The 18,154-nt window shown below is 40.4% G+C and overlaps 1 protein-coding gene across 19 annotated transcripts in view; it reads left to right on the top strand.

Annotated features, from left to right (window-relative positions):
- The window catches only part of SYTL2 (synaptotagmin like 2), an 85,030-nt gene extending 68,787 nt beyond the window's left edge, over window positions 1-16,243 (top strand). For 7 of the 19 annotated variants that reach the window (XM_027823026.3, XM_043528434.1, XM_027823024.3 and 4 more), the window contains 9 exons: window positions 1,727-1,821; window positions 4,566-4,685; window positions 5,788-5,957; window positions 7,016-7,118; window positions 8,512-8,682; window positions 9,966-10,044; window positions 11,436-11,535; window positions 12,271-12,476; window positions 14,860-16,243. In XM_027823026.3, the coding sequence (XP_027678827.2) occupies window positions 1,727-1,821; window positions 4,566-4,685; window positions 5,788-5,957; window positions 7,016-7,118; window positions 8,512-8,682; window positions 9,966-10,044; window positions 11,436-11,535; window positions 12,271-12,476; window positions 14,860-15,005 (1,190 nt within the window). In that variant the 3' untranslated portion in view covers window positions 15,006-16,243. Of the gene's footprint in view, window positions 1-339; window positions 388-1,726; window positions 1,822-4,565; window positions 4,686-5,787; window positions 5,958-7,015; window positions 7,119-8,511; window positions 8,683-9,965; window positions 10,045-11,435; window positions 11,536-12,270; window positions 12,477-14,859 lie in introns of all 19 variants that reach the window. The other 12 variants (XM_007060598.4, XM_043528424.1, XM_043528449.1 and 9 more) reach the window with 3 other exon arrangements.
- Window positions 16,244-18,154: the final 1,911 nt, after the last annotated feature.

Below are 18,154 nucleotides of genomic sequence, written 5' to 3'. Positions count from 1 at the left end.
TGGCCTCATTAACACTACAAAAGTGATTTTTCCTCCCTTGGTATTCACCCCTTCTTGTCAACTGTTGAGAATAGCCCACTTCCACCTTAATCGAATTGGCTTGCTAGCACTGACCCCCCACTTTGTAAGGCAACTCCCATCTTTTCATGTGCTGTGTATTTATACCTACCTCTGTGTTTTCCACTACATGCATCTGATGAAGTGGGTTTTAGCTCACAAAAGCTATGCCCAAATAAATGTTAGTCTCTAAGGTCCCACAAGGACTCCTCGTTTATACAAACCTGATATCTTTACTACTGAATGACAATGTATTGTTCTCAATGTTGCCCATCTGAGCAGATCAGAAAACCGATCAGCAACAAGAGACAAATGAAAATGTACAAGGAAGTGAGTAACAGGATCTTTCAATCAACCAGTGGATATAACTCTCCACTGATTTAGTTTCAAATCCCTTTAATTTAATATCAACTAACTAATAAGTCTGGACTTTGTTTTTGTTACTAAATGCTGCAGCTCACAAAGCTAACTGCGTGACAACAATGCCTTGTGTATTTTCAGTGTAACCTTGAGGTACAATTTCAGTTTTGGGGTAATTGGACTGAGAGACCTTGTCTTGTACCAAGTTTCTTTGGGATGCACGTGTGTGACATCTGGGGAGGAATTGTACATGGTTACTACAACATTTGCACGCATACTTAACCTTGGTTGTATCTGGCATGCTGCCAAATTGGTACTCCTTGTCTGTCATGGGAAATGATAGTGCATGACATTGTAGCAAAAGCAGTTAGTGCAGTTTTGCAAACATCATGTATAGTGCCGAATCCTCAACCCGGAGGCTTTGAACAGGTGTTAGGGGGGAGGGTGTCACCTTACCTTTCCCATATTCCTAAATGGGGCTGGACTCCTGGGATGGAAAAGATCATGCTATAGTACAAGGTTGAGAACCATTGGTTTGATATAAATCATTACTTGCAAGGCTAGCTTCTGCACTGTTGCTATGATCAATGTATTAAATTAAGAATTTGGCAATGTAATTCAATGAAAACACTTTTGAAGGTGAACAGACATGCTTTAGATACTGAATCATTAACAGAATACATTATATCTGTTAATACATTATGTAACCAAATCAGAATATTTGAAAATGACTTCCTCTTCTGGGACTAAACCCTGCTCATTTAACGTATAATCCCATTGACATGAATGAGACTAGTTGCATGAGTAAGGAGAGCAGGGCTTGGCCTTTATTTACTGATCAAGAGCCATAGTTCTGTTATCTCAGCTACATTTAGTGACATTGTTCATGTCCAAAAAGCACGGTTCCGCCTTCTGTTCTAGGAGGAAATCAGAAACCTTAAGCGTTGGCAGGTAAAAGGTTTTTTAAAGTTAATCTTTAAATTTGTGGTCAAAACTTTCATGCAGCACCTGGGTTAGTGTATTATATAATTATATGTAAAAATTATATTTTATGTACAGCACAACATAGTGAATCAAGGTTCTCTAGCCTGTTGCACAAGTCAGACTAGATGACTATAATGGTCCCTTCTGCCCTTAAAATTGATGAATCTATGAAATATCTTGCATACAAGTTACACATGGATACAGCATGTGCATGTAAATGTATTTTTGTCCAAAGTAGTCTATCCCAATCTCTGCTTATTAGGACCAAGTTCGGTTAATGTCAGAAGGCAGGATATTTTTAAAACTTGAATTGCTGCTCTTTTAGTCTCCACAGTGCCTTCAGACCCCGATAACCAGTTTTCAAATCCTGAAAAACTCAAAAGACTGAGCAAGTCAGTACCAGCATTTCTACAGGAAGAGGCAAGTATCTGATTTTAAAAAAATAGTATAAAGAGGAGTAATTTAATGTATTCGTTTTTGGGGCCTTCCAGGTCAGCTTACTTTTGAATCAGTGGTCTGGAGCTGGGATTTCTTCTCAGTGTAATTTACACTACATGTACACCAGAACTTGAAGAGAGGTGGCCACAAACAGCATGTAGGCAATTCCCTCTTTCAGATATCTCAGCCCAAGTAGCAATGCTCAGTTCCTGGGATGCAACTCTCCATCAAGAACTGATGCTAGTTTGAGCAATTAAGACAGAGCAAACTCTCTTGCTGTTTCAACAGCTTCCCTTAAAAAGTCTCCATCTAACAATACAGTATTTTTTTCAGACTGTACACTGCTCACATGCTAAGAAAGAGAGCTTGTAAGAAGATGTGTAATAGTACCACCTGGTGAATTCTCCCAAAACAGTATGCTGGGGAGATCAGCTTGGTAGCCTGTCTGAGACTGGGGTTCAGTTAGAAATCTGTCTCAGTCCCTGAATCAACAGATGCTCAGTGTTGCAGACAGCATGCTCTGCTCTTGTGGGTAAAGCATCTGAGCTAGTTGAAAGTCCTCTGGCTTCTTAAGAAGCAGTTGTTGATGGGCCCTAGAGTGAACCCTTTGGGCCTCATCTGTGCATGCCAAAAACAAAACCTGTAGTTGACCAGGGTTGCCAGCAAGTTAAAGAAGTATGGGCTAGATGAATGGACTATAAGGTGGATAGAAAGCTGGCTAGATCATCGGGCTCAACGGGTAGTGATCAATGGCTCCATGTCTAGTTGGCAGCCGGTATCAAGCGGAGTGCCCCAAGGGTCGATCCTGGGGCCGGTTTTGTTCAATATCTTCATTAACGATCTGGAAGATGGCGTGGATTGCACCCTCAGCAAGTGTGCAGATGACACTAAACTGGGAGGAGTGGTATATACGCTGGAAGGTAGGGATAGGATACAGAGTGCTCTAGACAAATTAGAGGATTGGGACAAAAGAAATCTGAGGTTCGACAAGGACAAGTGCAGAGTCCTGCACTTAGGACGAAAGAATCCCATGCACTACTACAGAATAGGGACGGAGCGGCTAGGCAGTAGTTCTGCTGAAAAGAACCTAGGGGTGACAGTGGACGAGAAGCTGGATATGAGTCAACAATGTGCCCTTGTTGCCAAGAAGGCCAATGGCATTTTGGGATTTATAGGTAGGGGCATTGCCAGCAGATCGAGGGATGTGATTGTTCCCCTCTATTCGACATTGGTGAGGCCTCATCTGGAGTACTGTGTCCAGTTTTGGGCCCCGCACTACAAGAAAGATGTGGAAAAATTGGAAAGAGTCCAGAGGAGGGCAACAAAAATGATTAGGGGACTGGAACACATAACTTATGAGGAGACGCTGAGGGAACTGGGCTTGTTGAGTCTGCAGAAGAGAAGAATGAGGGGGGATTTGATAGTGGCTTTCACCTACCTGAAAGGGGGTTCCAAACAGGATGGATCCAGACTGTTCTCAGTGGTACCAGATGAAAGAACGAGGAGTAATGGTCTGAAGCTGCAGTGGGGGAGGTTTAGGTTGGATATTAGGAAAAACTTTTTCACTAGGAAGGTGGTGAAGCACTGGAATGGGTTACTTAGGGAGGTGGTGGAATCTCCTTCATTAGAGTTTTTCAAGGTCAGGCTTGACAAAGCCCTGGCTGGGATGATTTAGTTGGGGATTGGTCCTGCTTTGAGCAGGGGGTTGGACTAGATGACCTCCTGAGGTCCCTTCCAACCGTGATATTCTATGATTCTATGTTGTCATCTAAAAATCGCCTAGCCCTGTCTACACTATAGCTCCAACTGCTACTATCGCTGGTGGAGTCGCATTAGTGGATGCCAGAACAGCAATGATTTAAGACACAGATGTCCTAAAAATGAGCACCCACATTGCTACCTGCAGGATCATCTCTCTCCCCATGCCATGCTGCCTCAGTTGCAGTCAGCATGGGGTGCCTGAGCTGGTTCCCTTCACTGTAAAAGAGAGGAGACAGCTGACAGGGTGTTCTGTTTATGGCATCAGTCTGAAATTTGGCCCCACCCCCAGTCCAAAATATCCTGAATTTGGTGACCTTCTGGGCATGCTCCAAAAGCACCTGTTTGATGGGTTTTTTTTAATAGGATAGACAGTGTGCTTCTCATAGCAACAAACAGGTGGATGGACAGATGTTTCCGCAGGCGTGTGTCTGGCTGAGTAACACCGAACCCAAGTCTTCTGATGTAATTGCTAAAGTATCCTCCAAAAGCCATTTATTTCCTTGTATGCTCCTCTACCAGGAACATTCTCCTTTAACTAAACAACTTGTATTGATCAGAGTGGTTAAAGATTTTAGCATTAGAAATTGCATTATTATACTGAGCTAATGCATGAGAAAGTGAAACTAATGAGCCTAATTAAACTAATCACTGCACAAAAGGAGTAAAAGTACATTTTAGATCAAGATTTCAACTTGTAACGCAGGTAGCAAATTCTAAAATGTGTGGCGTTTCCCTATAACTTTTTTTGTTTTTTTTAGCACAACTAACTTCCCACATGCAAAGCAGAAGCATGATCTAATTTAAGGAATTAATTGCTTGCACTGCACTACTGTGGAATGTGGCTCCCAATATCCACAGAGCTCCAATCTTTACAAGTCTGCTTTTTAAAATTAGGACAACTTTTAACTGTGTTCCTTGTGATTTCTAAATGCCCATGCTGGATTTCTTTGTGTGATGTCTTGTAGAGTGATGACAGAGACACTGATACAACATCAGAAAGCAGTTATCATCATGGCAGAATCAAGAAGAGCCCCAGCTCTCTAACCAATCTTAGCGGCTCTTCTGGCATGGCATCCTTGTCTTCTGTATGTAAACCAAAGCTTGTTTTAATGGCACTCTGCTTTTGCTAAACCTTTGTGTCGTTCCCCGTCCTTTGTATCTATTTCTCTCTAGACTTCATCACTATAGTATCAGAGTTTATGTAAAGTTGTCTAATGCTCCATTTTCTTGACCTTAGTATATGAATGTAACAAACTGAACTATTTTTCTTTTCTTTATTTTATTTTCACCAATCAAAGGATTGGTGCCATTACAAATGCCTTTAATTACTACAACAGATTTATTTATATTATCATAGTGGATAGGACCCCAGACATGGATCAGGACCCCATTGTGCTGGCGCTGTACAAATACAGACCAAAAAAGCAGTCCCTGCCTCAAGAAGCTTATAATCCAAGTAGAAGAATAGAGGCAACAGATGGATACTGACAGACCGGGGAGTACAAGGAAACCATGAGACAATAGTAGTCTGCATGATGGGCAGGGGCCTAAACCATTGCCAAGTTTTCTTTGCAGGCATCATGACAAAGGAGAGTTTTGAGGGATTTGAAGGGGGACAATGAGAATAAAAAGCCATCCACCTCTATATCTGTCTTACTCTTCTTCCAATCCACCTAGGGTGAAACTTTCAAAAGTGACTAGGTCACTTAGGTATTCTTGAAAGTGTTACCCCTAATCTCTTTTGGGTGTTTATAGAGTACCTGTCATCAGAGTATTGAGGCCCCATTTTCTGTGGGAAAGAAAATATAGAGACATGAGAATAATATCTGAAGACTCTGATTGGAGTATGCTGTATATATGGTGTGCTCTTTACTTTGTGTCTTGTATATTAGGCAGTAAATAATACTTTGCGCTTCTACATAGCACCTTTCACTTGAGTTTTTGGAGGCGTACAACCATCTTATAATAAAAGCTAGTGAAATGTAAATATTTCTCATTGGATGGATTACAATCTTTTTTCAAAGAAAACTGTTTCAAAAGTACATCTAAGTGGAGTACAGTTGGTGTCTTTACTGTCTCTGAATTGAGTGTAGATGAATTTCTTAAATATTTCCCATTCTAATAACATATATGTCTGACCAGAAGCATAGACTAAAAGAATGTTTTTTTCCCTTTTCATGTGTACAGGTGAGCGGAAGTGTAATGAGCGTCTACAGTGGAGACTTTGGCAATGTGGATGTTAAAGGCCACATTCAGTTTGCCATTGATTATGTAGAACAGCTGAAGGAGCTCCATATTTTTGTTTCCCAGTGTAAAGACTTGGCAATTGCAGATGTTAAGAAACAACATTCAGACCCGTAAGTGTAATTAGGGTTGCACAGTTTTTCCTAACAGAAGTTATTTTTCCACGCACAAGAAGTGCAGGCAGAGCCTTTCAGTCACAATTATCTTTGTCTTCAAAAAAGAAAACAAAAAAAGAGAAAATACGTAAGTGAAGTATGTGGCACCTTGATTCCTTGCACTGAATTGAATGTAAATGGCTGACTGGCTTTGCAGATAGCAGTTCCTAGAGATTTTAAGGCTCATTTGTAGAGAGCATAAAGATATAACTGTTACACATATCAGAAATCACATAGGCTGTACATGTGTGTGCATTTACTTCCATAGCAAAGAATGATATAGGAAACCCAATTTATTAGGAACTTCAAATTCTATATTTTGATGATCAAATTAATAATCTGCTTGGTAAATTCCCCATTTTGTGCGTCCAGATTTAGATTGGCACATCTAAATATGAGATTTGGATATCCCAGCAAAAAGTCTAGACCAGGGGTCCTCAACATGGTGCCTGTGGGTGCCATGGCGCCCGCCGGGGCATTTTTTTGCGCCCACAGGACACCCCACTGCCGAAATGCCGCTGAGAAGTGTTGCCGTTTCTCGGCGGCATTTTGGCGGTGGTGCTGCTTCTTCTGCCACTTTTCGGCGGTGGCATTTTGGCGGCGGGGTGTCTGGCGCCTGCCAGCGTCTTCTGAAAGGTTGGGGACCGCTGGTCTAGACATTCTGTCTCGGCAAGGGCGGGGGACAAGATGATCCAACAGGTCTTCTATCTCTAATTTCTGTGATTCTAAAGAGGGCTTTTACTTTTGATCAATACTGTAGAAACCATTAATGTTCATTCTTAAGGTGATTACTTATCGAAAACTCAGACCTACTGAAATGGTAAGTACTGAATGACTTAGAAATCACTAACTGAAAAGTGTACATTACAACAACTGCATTGCTAACCAACTTTATCTTCTGTAAAACTTGTATTTCATTTTTGGATTTGTGTATTTGGGGGAGAAAAAAATTTCATGTCTTGCAGCTTTACACAATATCTTGCTGCCCTTATCAGTCTGTTTGTTTAAATTTTTAGGTATGTAAAGACTTACCTGCTTCCAGAGAAATACAAGCTGGGGAAAAGGAAGACCTCTGTGAAAAAGAAAACATTGAATCCAGTCTTTAATGAAATATTGCGGGTACTTATTTAATATTACTAGGTGCACAGATTGCAAAACACTTTTCAAAGCAAGGCTATTGCTTTCATTTCACAGATAAGGGCAACAGAAGCACAGAGCAAGTCAATGGCAAAAATTTCTTGAGGGCCCAGCCCAACTATAGATACTACTCCGTACTATGCCCTTTCTTATTGCACAGTATTGTAGGATGCGGCTGCCTCCAGTGTGCCCCCTTGTGTTCAAGAATGGCCCTACTAGCACTCCCTCCCTCAGTTTCCTTCCCCAAGATGGGTCTCCTTGGCTCTCCGCTCACTGGTCCATGCTAGAGATGTAGCTCGGCCCTCTGTCCAAATCACAAACAAATGTAACCCAAAAGTCCAACTGAAAGTCCCAATAAACAAAAAGGTTTTCCTGTCCTTTATGGATTCTCTTCAGTGGGCTCTCTAGGCCCTGTTCTCAGCCCTTTTCTGGGCTACCTATGCCTCTTTCCTCAGCTGCCATATAGAGCACTGGCCTCCAGGCTGGTTCCCTTGGAGTATCTGGCCTCCTGCAGACTCTGGCTCAGGGTCTGCCACAGCAGCTTTTTTGTTCCCTGTGGTTCCAACCCAGCCTGAGCTCTCTGTCCTTCTGTAACTCCCAGTTGTCCATTAAGCTATCACTTGATCTGAATAGGCTGGAAAGCAGCTAACTTATTATGGCACAGGTGGGACTAGATACTCTGTGATACCCAGTGTATCCTTTCCTTTCACTTATACATGTATTTCCTCAACTACATTGGATAGAGTGACTTGGTTTCTGAAAACAGGTATGGAAGGAAGTGTGGTCTGAGCACAGGATGGAGATCAGACACTCCTGAGTTCTGTTCTAAACTCACCATTGACTTGTGTAACCTCAGCAAGTAGCTTAACTTCTCCATCTGCAAAATGGGGATAATATTTTGCTAGCTCAAAGGAGTGTGGTGAAGTTTAAATAACTGTATGTACAGATATTTTAAGATAGCTGGCCAAGTAGTATTCAGTATGTTTGGATATACTGAATTAGATGTACTGATTTTTCTGTAATTCTTACTAACAAATGTGAGATGAACATGAATTTAAACTGTTTGAACTAAAGTCTCAAATATGTACAGTAGCCATCATTTTCTACATGTCTCTGGTGGACCTAAATGGGCTGTTGAATGGATTTCCCAGTACAACTGGCCTTCTCCTAATCTCAGTCACTCCTGGATTCTTGAGTGTTAATGAAACAGTCCCTTGCATATGTGCTGCTGCACCCCCTGGCTTTAAGTGTTTTCCATTATATACTGGGTTTACAGTTTGGTTCAATGGCTCTCCGCACCTCCACTGTACCAATTGTTCCAGCTCCTCTGCTGCCTTGTTTAAATTGTCATTCTTTTGCTTCACCCTTCTTGCAGTATAAAATTGACACGGCACTGGTAAAGACCCAGAGACTGAATCTCTCTGTCTGGCACAATGACACCTTTGGGCGCAATAGTTTCCTTGGTGAGGTGGAACTTGATTTGGGAACATGGGACTGGAATGACAAACAGAATAAGCAGATGAATTGGTTCCCACTTAAGCCTAGGGTAAGTTCTTAGGTGTTTGTGGTATGTACGAATGAGATGTGATCTCTATCCAGTCACAGGCTTCTGCCCATCTTTATATCCTCTCATTTTTTCCTGCTTGAGCATTTTTGTTGTGGCTACAGTTATAGAAATGCTTCTTGCAGGCAAGCAGATAAGACATACAATTTTGAGACCTTTCCTTGTGCCAGTGAGTGGCTGGCCAATTGAGGTGCTTTCAGAGAGAAGCAGCTTGTACCCCCAGGAGTCTGACTCTGTTCTCTCAACCAACCTGAGGAGTGGGAATCCCAAATTGAACTTCCAGCCTTTGTGGCCTGTGTGGCTACATAATATCACTGGAGGCATAGACCATCAATTGCATCCCCTTGCAGATAGTCATTTGTATATACAGGATACATATTAAAACGATGCTACACTTGATCCAAGGACACGTCTTCCAGAGAACGTCGTACTGGATTAGCTAAAGGCTGTGTGGTTTACAACTTGGTTTACAATGGGCTTAAGTCAATTCTAGCTAAATTTTAAATAAACCACTACTTCTAAATCAAAATGTGTCCATACAGCCTTTTTGCATTACTTTAACTAAACTGGTTTAAAATTTTCAGCAAGTAAGTGGGTAAGGCCTTAGCCAAAAGCCAAAGAGGTGGCAAGTGGTCTTCTAATTAAAGTAGTTCTACAGGATAGTAACAAGCATCCTATCTGCTTAGAGCCTACCTATTTTTGAAAGTTGCTTTGGTATTTTAGTCTGTATGTTACTTTTTACAGTGCTTAAGAGTGTGCTAGGTGCTTCCCAATGCACATAAGAAAAGGCTACTGCTCCAAAGAGCATATGTTCTAATTTTAGACATGACCCAGTGAAGGGTAGGAGGGCAGCAAAACTGTGGAGAAATCTCTTTTGAGAATGAGCTACAATCATAGGTCTTTATCAGTACTTTAGCAAAAGAGGCACCTATCTACATCTGAAGGCGCATTCCAGGGGTTAAACTCCTCCCATAAACTCTCCTGTTTGCCTGCAAACTGAGGAAGATCTAAAGGTAAGAATGCAAGAAAATCTTCAGTTGGCAAAAGAGAAATTCTGCTTCATGTCATAATTCAGTAAAACCTATCACTCCTGTAGAAAACTTTTGCAGAGCAATTTGTACATGTAATCTATAATGGCTACCCATGTGTGAAGTAGAATTTCTAATAAATATCAAAGCAGAATTTCCTGCTTGCTGGCATTGCCTCATTATAAGTGAGACACACAAGGAATGCTATAAAAAGGGGTATTGTGTTTTAATTTTCAGACTCCAGCAGCAGCTCTTGAACTAGAAAACAGAGGAGAGATTAAACTAGCCCTTCAGTATGTCCCGCAGCCTGTCGGGGGTATGTGCTCATTCTTTATTTTTTTGTTTGCTTGGCTGGTTTTTTTAGTTTTGATAGCCTCTTGGGAATATATTTCACAAAGTTCAACTACCTTTTTTGTAAAAAGTAGACATTTTTCTATAGAATCAGGCTAACCTGACCATGAACTCACTTCAGGACCATGACTTATTCAGTGTTTTTTTTATTAAGGAAGCAAAGACGTTCTTGTTATATAAATCTATGTAGTAAGATTCCAAGATTGTCGCTCCAAAATCTAGAATGCCTGAATCAGAATGAAGGGATGGAAACCACTGTAAGCAGGGTTGTTGTCTTTTTGTTTTACAATATCATCAGGCTCAGTCATCACTGGGATTCCGTCTGTTACCATTCAGTTTAAGTTCTCAGCTATTTTCAGCTTTTTTTTATACACATGACGTTAGGAATTACACCTGGATGACAGCATGGGCTTTTAGCGACTAGCTGGATTACATACCTAATAGAGCACAAGGAATGAGATCCTGCTTCGCCACTAGTTACCGTAGTGGTCATTAACAGTCAGGCAAACACCCGCATGCTAAGCAAACAGTAGCAGGGCACTGAGCTCAGAAGGCAGCGGATGTGGGAAAGAACAAGAATTCCTTAGTACCTAGTTTATAATAGTGACGATGATCTGAGTCAGTTGTTATCTGACAATTAATAATTGGCTGGGATGGGCTGGCAGTGAAGCAAAGGACTTTTAATTTAACAAGTTGGCCAATAAGGAACAAATTCACTCCTTCCTGTCAGCAGCTTCGGTAGCTGAGTTGGGCATGGTGGAGGCATTTGGGAAGTAATAAGAAGAGTAGACGAATCCTCTCAAGAGCAAATCAGTGACCATTTAGATGCTTTGGCAATGTACACTTAAATCTGATTTTTGGGTGCTCATTAAGTATTAGTTCACGCCAGCTGCATGCAGGTAAAGCTGGCCCCAGCTGTGCCACTGTGTATGCAAAATAAGCAAATTGTGCACCTATTTACTATTTCCCAGTGCCTGCCTACAAAAGAGAGGGAAATATTAGAGGACAGGAGTCACCTCACCCACCATTGAAATTTTGCCATTTCTGAGGAGGAATGTGGCACAGTACAACAACATGAGGATTTGGGACAGGAAGTCTAGGATAACCTCATCCTATTGAAACAACAGGGGAATGCATTGTTTTGTCCTTCTTCTGTCTGCTTTCCTCGGGATTTGTTTGGCATACATATGATACAAATGCAATGATGGAGACATGCCTTTGTTTGGTATGATGGCTGTGAATTTATTTCCTCCCAAATTTGTACAGTCACCTTCTCTGACTACTTCCCTCCTTTTGCCTCTCACATTTAATTTCTAAAGGGAGTGAATGTTGCTTTCCTATTTGTCTCTTCCAAAGGTAACAAGACCCCGTCCACTGGAGAGGTCCACATCTGGGTGAAGGAATGCAACGACCTCCCTCTCCTGAGGGGCAACAAGCTCAACTCTTTTGTTAAATGGTAACCACAATAGCAGGATGAATAAAATTATGCTAATTAATCCTCCCTTAATTCGTGAGAGTGAGAGACTTCCCAGATGCTGCCTTGCAAGATGCCCTGTGAGGCTGATACATTTCACCCACCCATCGGACACAATGTATATGGCGAGTTCCAACCTTGCACTTTATGCCCTGACTTCCTGGTTGACTGACTGGCTAGTGAAAACTGACTACCATTTCCATCAACCAGGGGCTAACTTAAGAGCAACTAGCTTTATTTATTGTGCATTTTAAACAAACCAGGTTGGGATGGGAGGATGGATGTCTGTCTTGGAGGGAAGCCATGCAGTAGGTGGGAAAGGGGGGAAAACTGTCCTGTCTTCTCTCCCTTCCTCCTGGCAAGGGATTATAACACCATAGGGAGGGCATTAGAGACAAGTGGCTGGGGAATCTCTGGCAGCAGCAAGACAAGCAGGGCACTCACTGGCTGGAAACCAATAACTGAGTTCTCCTAAGCCTCCTCCCTGCCCCATCCACCTATCTCTTCTATCTTCGGAGGTGTGGGGGTGATTAGCCCTGCCAGCCCTGACCTCAGGTTCTCTGAAGAGGGTGGGCACATGTTTCCTCTTCCCCCCAGTCTCAGAGCCCATAGTATATTAATGAGAATGTTAACCTGTAGATACATTCGTATAAAAGAGAATGTTAACGTAGCCCTCAATGTTTTAATATAATCTGACAGTATTTTCTCGTTCCAAAGTACCATTCTTCCAGATACCAGTAGGAAAAGCCGCCAGAAAACAAGAGCAGTGGCGAAAACTACAAACCCGGTGTTCAACCACACCATGGTTTACGATGGCTTTAGAACTGATGATTTGAAAGAAGCATGTGTAGAACTTACAGTCTGGGACCACCACAAACTAGCCAATCACTTTCTGGGAGGTCTCAGGATAGGAATGGGAACAGGTACTGATCATTTATTAAATTAATCCTTAACTTGCAAAATACAACCTGGATCTCCATTTACTTGTCTTGCCTCTCCATTTTTTCCCTTCTGTGTGCAAAATATCACTGAGCAAACTTGCTGGCATTAGGCTTCATTTAGAAAGTCACCTTTCATGCAGCGGGGATCCCGAAATACAGTACACAGTTACAGAGCAGGAATAGGGTCATGTTAAGGGGTACAGGCAAGTTAGAGAAGATCTCAGATTAGATTAGAAATTGTCTCTCTTTCCATAAATGTACATAGGACTTTACAAAGCACAAAATACACACTCTGAACCAAAAAACTTGCTATCAATTTATGAACTGATTCAGACACACAGCCATGATGTGAAGATGCCAGTGCTGGGAGGAGGGATTTATGGAAGAAGGGGGTTTAAAGAAGGGAATTGAGGAAGAGAAGGGGTGCATATGGGAGAAATGTGAAGAGTCTTTCGGCAGAAGGGGCAACGTCAGAATGAAGTTTGGTGGACAGAAGATGATAGAGATTGGTAAAAATGGAGGTGGGGAAAGAAGGAAATAAAAATGCAGATACATGTTGAGGCAGGCTTGGAGGGGGCCTGGAATATGGGGTTTGTAGATGCTGAATATGAGGCAGTATAAAAACAGGAAGTCAGAGAAGGGACTCAGAGGAGTGATGTGACCAGAGCAGCAAAAGAAGAATTTAGCATACAATAAATGTAAAGCAGAAAACCCCAATTTCTGAGGTGTGTGTTTCATTCTTTTCTTGTGTGCACCCCTTGGCATGATAGATTTTTTTTTTCCCCCCCCTGTGGAAACCCAGTTAAGTGAGATCTTATAAAGGTTATTGCTAAATCTTTCTAAGTTTTCAAAAATACATTTATTTTCCTTGAGGTGTACCCCATTTGGTAAATCTATCTTTGAACATTAATACTATGGCTAGATAATCTTGAAATTATTAGTGACACATGCTAAGATAGGAATAATCAAATCAAACGTTGCAGAATCATGAAGTAAATTGCCATCATCTACATCCATATATAACATGCACCATGGACTAGGTACATTGTGGCACGGCTTACCAGCCTCTGAATTACTTTGTATTTGGTTCTCACAGAAGCCAGACTTGATGGGACTAAAGGTCTGATCTAGTATGGCAAATAGTGTGCCTATGGCAACTGAAGTATGATGTTCAGAGTATAAATTAAAAGAAGGACAACTGGAGCACATGTGAAAAACTCCAGTCTAAAAATAAGATCTGTAGTAACACTAAACTTGAGTAAATACTTAATTCCCAATGCTCCTATGTCATGCCTACTAAAGTTAACTGAAAGTTATGTCTGGAAGTCTTGGTGTTTTTAAAATTGTGGGGCAGCTAGACACTAAGGCAGTAAGCTCAACATCAGTGTGTGATAAATAAGTATAGCTGTACATGCTTCTGGTGTTGAGAATAGACCCTTTCATTAGAGGTGTGTGAAGTGATCAATTTTGCTAAAATGTGTTCCCAAATACTCAAGGTTTTGTTTCAAGGAGAAATTTGGCCGCCTTTCTTGATAGTAAAAATTGTGTGTGTTGAAAATAAACAACATTTTAAAAAATAAAATATGAATGTTTCCCAAGTAAAAGTGAACTTGATTCTCCCCCCCTCCCCCAGCCCCGATACTCTTTTTCACTTTCATAGTGAAACCATCTTACAGCAAAATGATAATTCAGCCTGTGGACAGGAAATGTCGTCTTTCCCCAAACTGAAGACAACAAGTAAAAAGTGTTTAAAGTCTCTCTAGCAAGCTCAAGGAAAAGTGACTTCTCCCAGAGAAGAGTCTTCTTAGCACATTAGGTTTATAATAGTCAAAAGCAAATTTAAAAATAAACATAAATTGAGGTCACAAATTTCAAACTTGGCTCCTGAAATTAAGCAGCTAATCTAACATTTTGGTATCTGAATCAGTGACCTGATGCTAATTTTTTTTTCCTCCCAGGAGGTACTGAGCAACCACAGCTTCTGACAATGGGAAAATAAGGCCACTGATTTAGATGCTGAACTTTAGGAACCAAAGTTGGAAAATCTTGACTGACTGACTTTCTTATTTACTAGGGATCCTGACAAGATGAGCTAATAAATAGCAATCAAGAATAATCAAACACATGAGAATACTGAGATATTATGTAGTTCCTATGTAGGCACAACTCCCATTAATTGGGTTTGATGGGAGTTGTACATGTATAGAAAATTGTCAGCTAACTCTGTAGGGTAGGTCTAAAGCTTTCAGAATCGGGGGGAAATTGCTGATTTTTGCTCATGTGTGGAGATTTGCCCTAGAATCTACTCTTAACTGTGGTGGCAGGTTTTTAAAAAGTGCATAATGTTTCCTTATGTTTTTCCAAGGCAAAAGCTATGGTACTGCAGTGGACTGGATGGACTCCACTTTAGATGAAACCACCCTATGGGAGAGAATGATGAGCTCGCCAAACAAATGGGTAGAAGATACCCTACCACTCAGGATGCTAATGGTAGCAAAGCTGACAAAATAAGATGACTTTCTAGTTGCTAGTGTCCAAAATATTTACTTGTTGGATCTTGGGAGGGGAAGGAAATAATAAAATGAGGAACTTGGAGGAATTCTATAAAAGTGTGTATACTACAGTAGATCTGTAGACAGCCTCTGTTCTGTTGTTTTATTTTGTGCTGCTAAACGTTACTACATAATGCAAATTAAACTTTTCTGCTTTCAGACTATTTTTTTTTAAACTAAAGGCCTTTTACTTCTTGCTCACTGAAAACTAATTAAATAAAGAGTATACTATTGAAATTCAGTGGTCCAATTACAAGGGGTGTGTTGTGTGTGTGGTCACCTGGAATAGTGCAGAATGTTGGTGATTCGCTAAATAATGCCCGCAAAAAAGCAACAACTTTGTCTATTTCCCAGGGTCTTTTGTGTGTTATTTTAAATGAGCTGACAATAGGTCGCTATATTCATATTCACTGTGTGTTTGCAGCTTAATTTTAATGGCATGTTCAAGTCTCTCTGGTGGTTTCACCCTTTGCTAGAGTTCATGACGGGGAACTCCATCTCTAGTTTTAAATACCCAGAGCTTGGGAGGGCTTTATCTATTGATATAAGCATTCTATGAAGAGTGATGATATTGAGCTCAATCCTACAAGGTGCTGAATTTCCACACGTTCAGGATCAGGGCCATAAAGAGGGTTGACTGTATATGTAGTACATTCACTAGTGGTTTTGTTAGCTTATTTCTAAAGTATGAATTCTGTATGGAAGCAATGAAGTTGAATTTACTGTATTTAAATGTTGCTCTGAAGGATCTTTTCATCCATTAAGTTGCTCATTTTATTCTTGATGAATAAATTGGATATTTATTTTAAGCATATACACTATCTGTACCCAAGTTTGTTGTTGGATTGCTCTTTTGGGTGTGTCAAGACTTTTGTGTGCACTTTGGTGCCACCGCTACAACACAGCAGGAATTGGGTAGTTCTTTAAAGAACCTACACTGTGCAAAATAGCAAGCAAATTTCAATCCTATAGCATTGTATGTAACTAAAAGTTTGAATGTAAAAAACATAGAAATGTATTATTCTTACACTGTTTATCTAAAAGCAGCCTATTAAAGCTACAGTTGTGTTCAGAGAAGTAAATGCTCAATTAAAATACACATCTGATCAATTATACTAGATTTGCATTTCATATATCTGTAAATTTTTCATATTGCATTATTGAAAGTCAGTTGTCAAAATAAATGCATATGTTACACTTGTGTATTTATTTATTGCAACTACTGTAGGTCTAGAATGTGGTAATGCATCCTATATTTTATTAAATTATAAATATGAATCAAGGGAGGGTGAAATTTTCAGAAGTCACTAAAGGAGTTAAGTACCCAATTCCCATTCACTTTCAATAGAAATTGAGTACCTAACTACATTAGGCATTTTGGGTGAAATTTTTCAAAAGCACCCATGTAGGGTCATGATTGCACTACTTCCTACCAACTTTGAAATCTGGATATTTATGAAGCTTAGAGGTACAATAAGTGCCTGTTGTATCTTTTTATATATTAAAAAAAAAATTCTGAACTGAGGAGTGTATGTACAGAATTAAATTTTTTTTGTATTCACGCTACATTCTGATTCGTTTGACATGAGGAGGTGCATATTTTTATAAAGGACTTTAGCTGCACTTGCAAAACTGGATTATTGTGTGCACGATCTTTAACTTTCCACTGGCTAACTTACAAATATATAAGTGCATATTTTGTCTGTACAACTGGGGGCTTGTCTACAGGATGCGTTAGTGCGCACCAGCATGTTGTGCATGAGCTATCTGTGTGATCCCTGCTGGTGCATGCTAAAAATTCCCTGATGTACAGTGTTGTCGCATTGTTTGAAACAGCACTATGTCTGTGCACACTAGGGAAACTCTAGTGTGAGCCAATAGAGTCCACACAAGTTAGTGTGGGACAGGCTTGTGAACACTAGAATTTACACCTCTGTTGGGGCACACTAATGCACCACGTAGACAAGCCCTTTAATACATTGTTTTTGTTTAAAAATAGTTTCAGGAGTTTATAGACTGTAGGATTGGAACAGGACATCTTTGGACTGAAACTCTTCAGGCAGGGAGTCATGTAATATTTTGTACAGTACAGACATCTTTGGAAGTGCTCAAATTAGGATAACCAAACTAAAATATCTAGCCCATGACAGTGTAAGCCTTTGGTTAATTAGACTAGTAATCAGATATCCCATTTTTCCTTAATCATTCTTGGTATTGGTACTAAGAGCATCATGCAGCTACCTCAAAAGCCAGTGCTCACTCAAAATACATCATCATAATTTTATTTTAGATTTAAATTTTTAAAAACCACACCCATACAGAAGCTTTCCATGCCCAAATAATTAATTGCACTTGCAATCACCTGGCTATCCAAGTTAATTTATACAGGATTATTTAATGCTGCTGAACAGCCAATAAACCAAAGGAACAAAACAGACTCTCTTGCCCTCGTCAGGAACACAGCCTCAAACTTCCCCCAAAATCTTGGCAAATACATTGCTTTTGTAGCATGTCCAGAAGATTAAGTGCTTTTCCAAACCAGCACGTTGGGCTTTTTTCCACTGAGGCAAAAATGAGTCCCCATATCAAACGTGCCACCTTCAAGCCTACAGTGAACTATGCAAGGTCAACTGAGCCAGTCGCAACAGTAGCCTTAAAAAATATAGCAGTGCTCAGTAGTGCAGTGTTAGAAGACTGTATTGGTATCTTCATGAAAGCCCTGATTCACAGCCTGTTGATTTCAGTGGACTTTGGCTCAGCTCCTAAAAGCTATTACTTTCCTATCTTTTAACAGCTAAGTGTACTAAGCTTTAGTGTTGTTTTACTGCGTAACATAACATAAAAGAGAAATGCACTGGCTTCCACTCAAAGCCTTTTCAGTGGACTATACTGCAGTGCAAAGAAATGCAACAAATCAAATTCCAAAGAAATTGAATTGTCTTGGGAAAACATATGACAGTAAAATGGTATATGGCTTTATTTACAAAACTGGAGCCTTAAGATTCCCGGTCCGGAAAATTGGCTTTTTCCTTTTAAATTGTTTTAACAGGAACTTAGTATTAAGCAATGCACTTACCCTGCAGCCAGGAAGAATTTTAACACTCGAGC

Source organism: Chelonia mydas, chromosome 1, assembly GCF_015237465.2.
Source record: "Chelonia mydas isolate rCheMyd1 chromosome 1, rCheMyd1.pri.v2, whole genome shotgun sequence".
Lineage (NCBI taxonomy): Eukaryota > Metazoa > Chordata > Testudines > Cheloniidae > Chelonia > Chelonia mydas.
The sequence above is the reverse complement of the archived record's forward strand: the minus strand, read 5'-3'. Positions and strand labels throughout refer to the sequence as shown.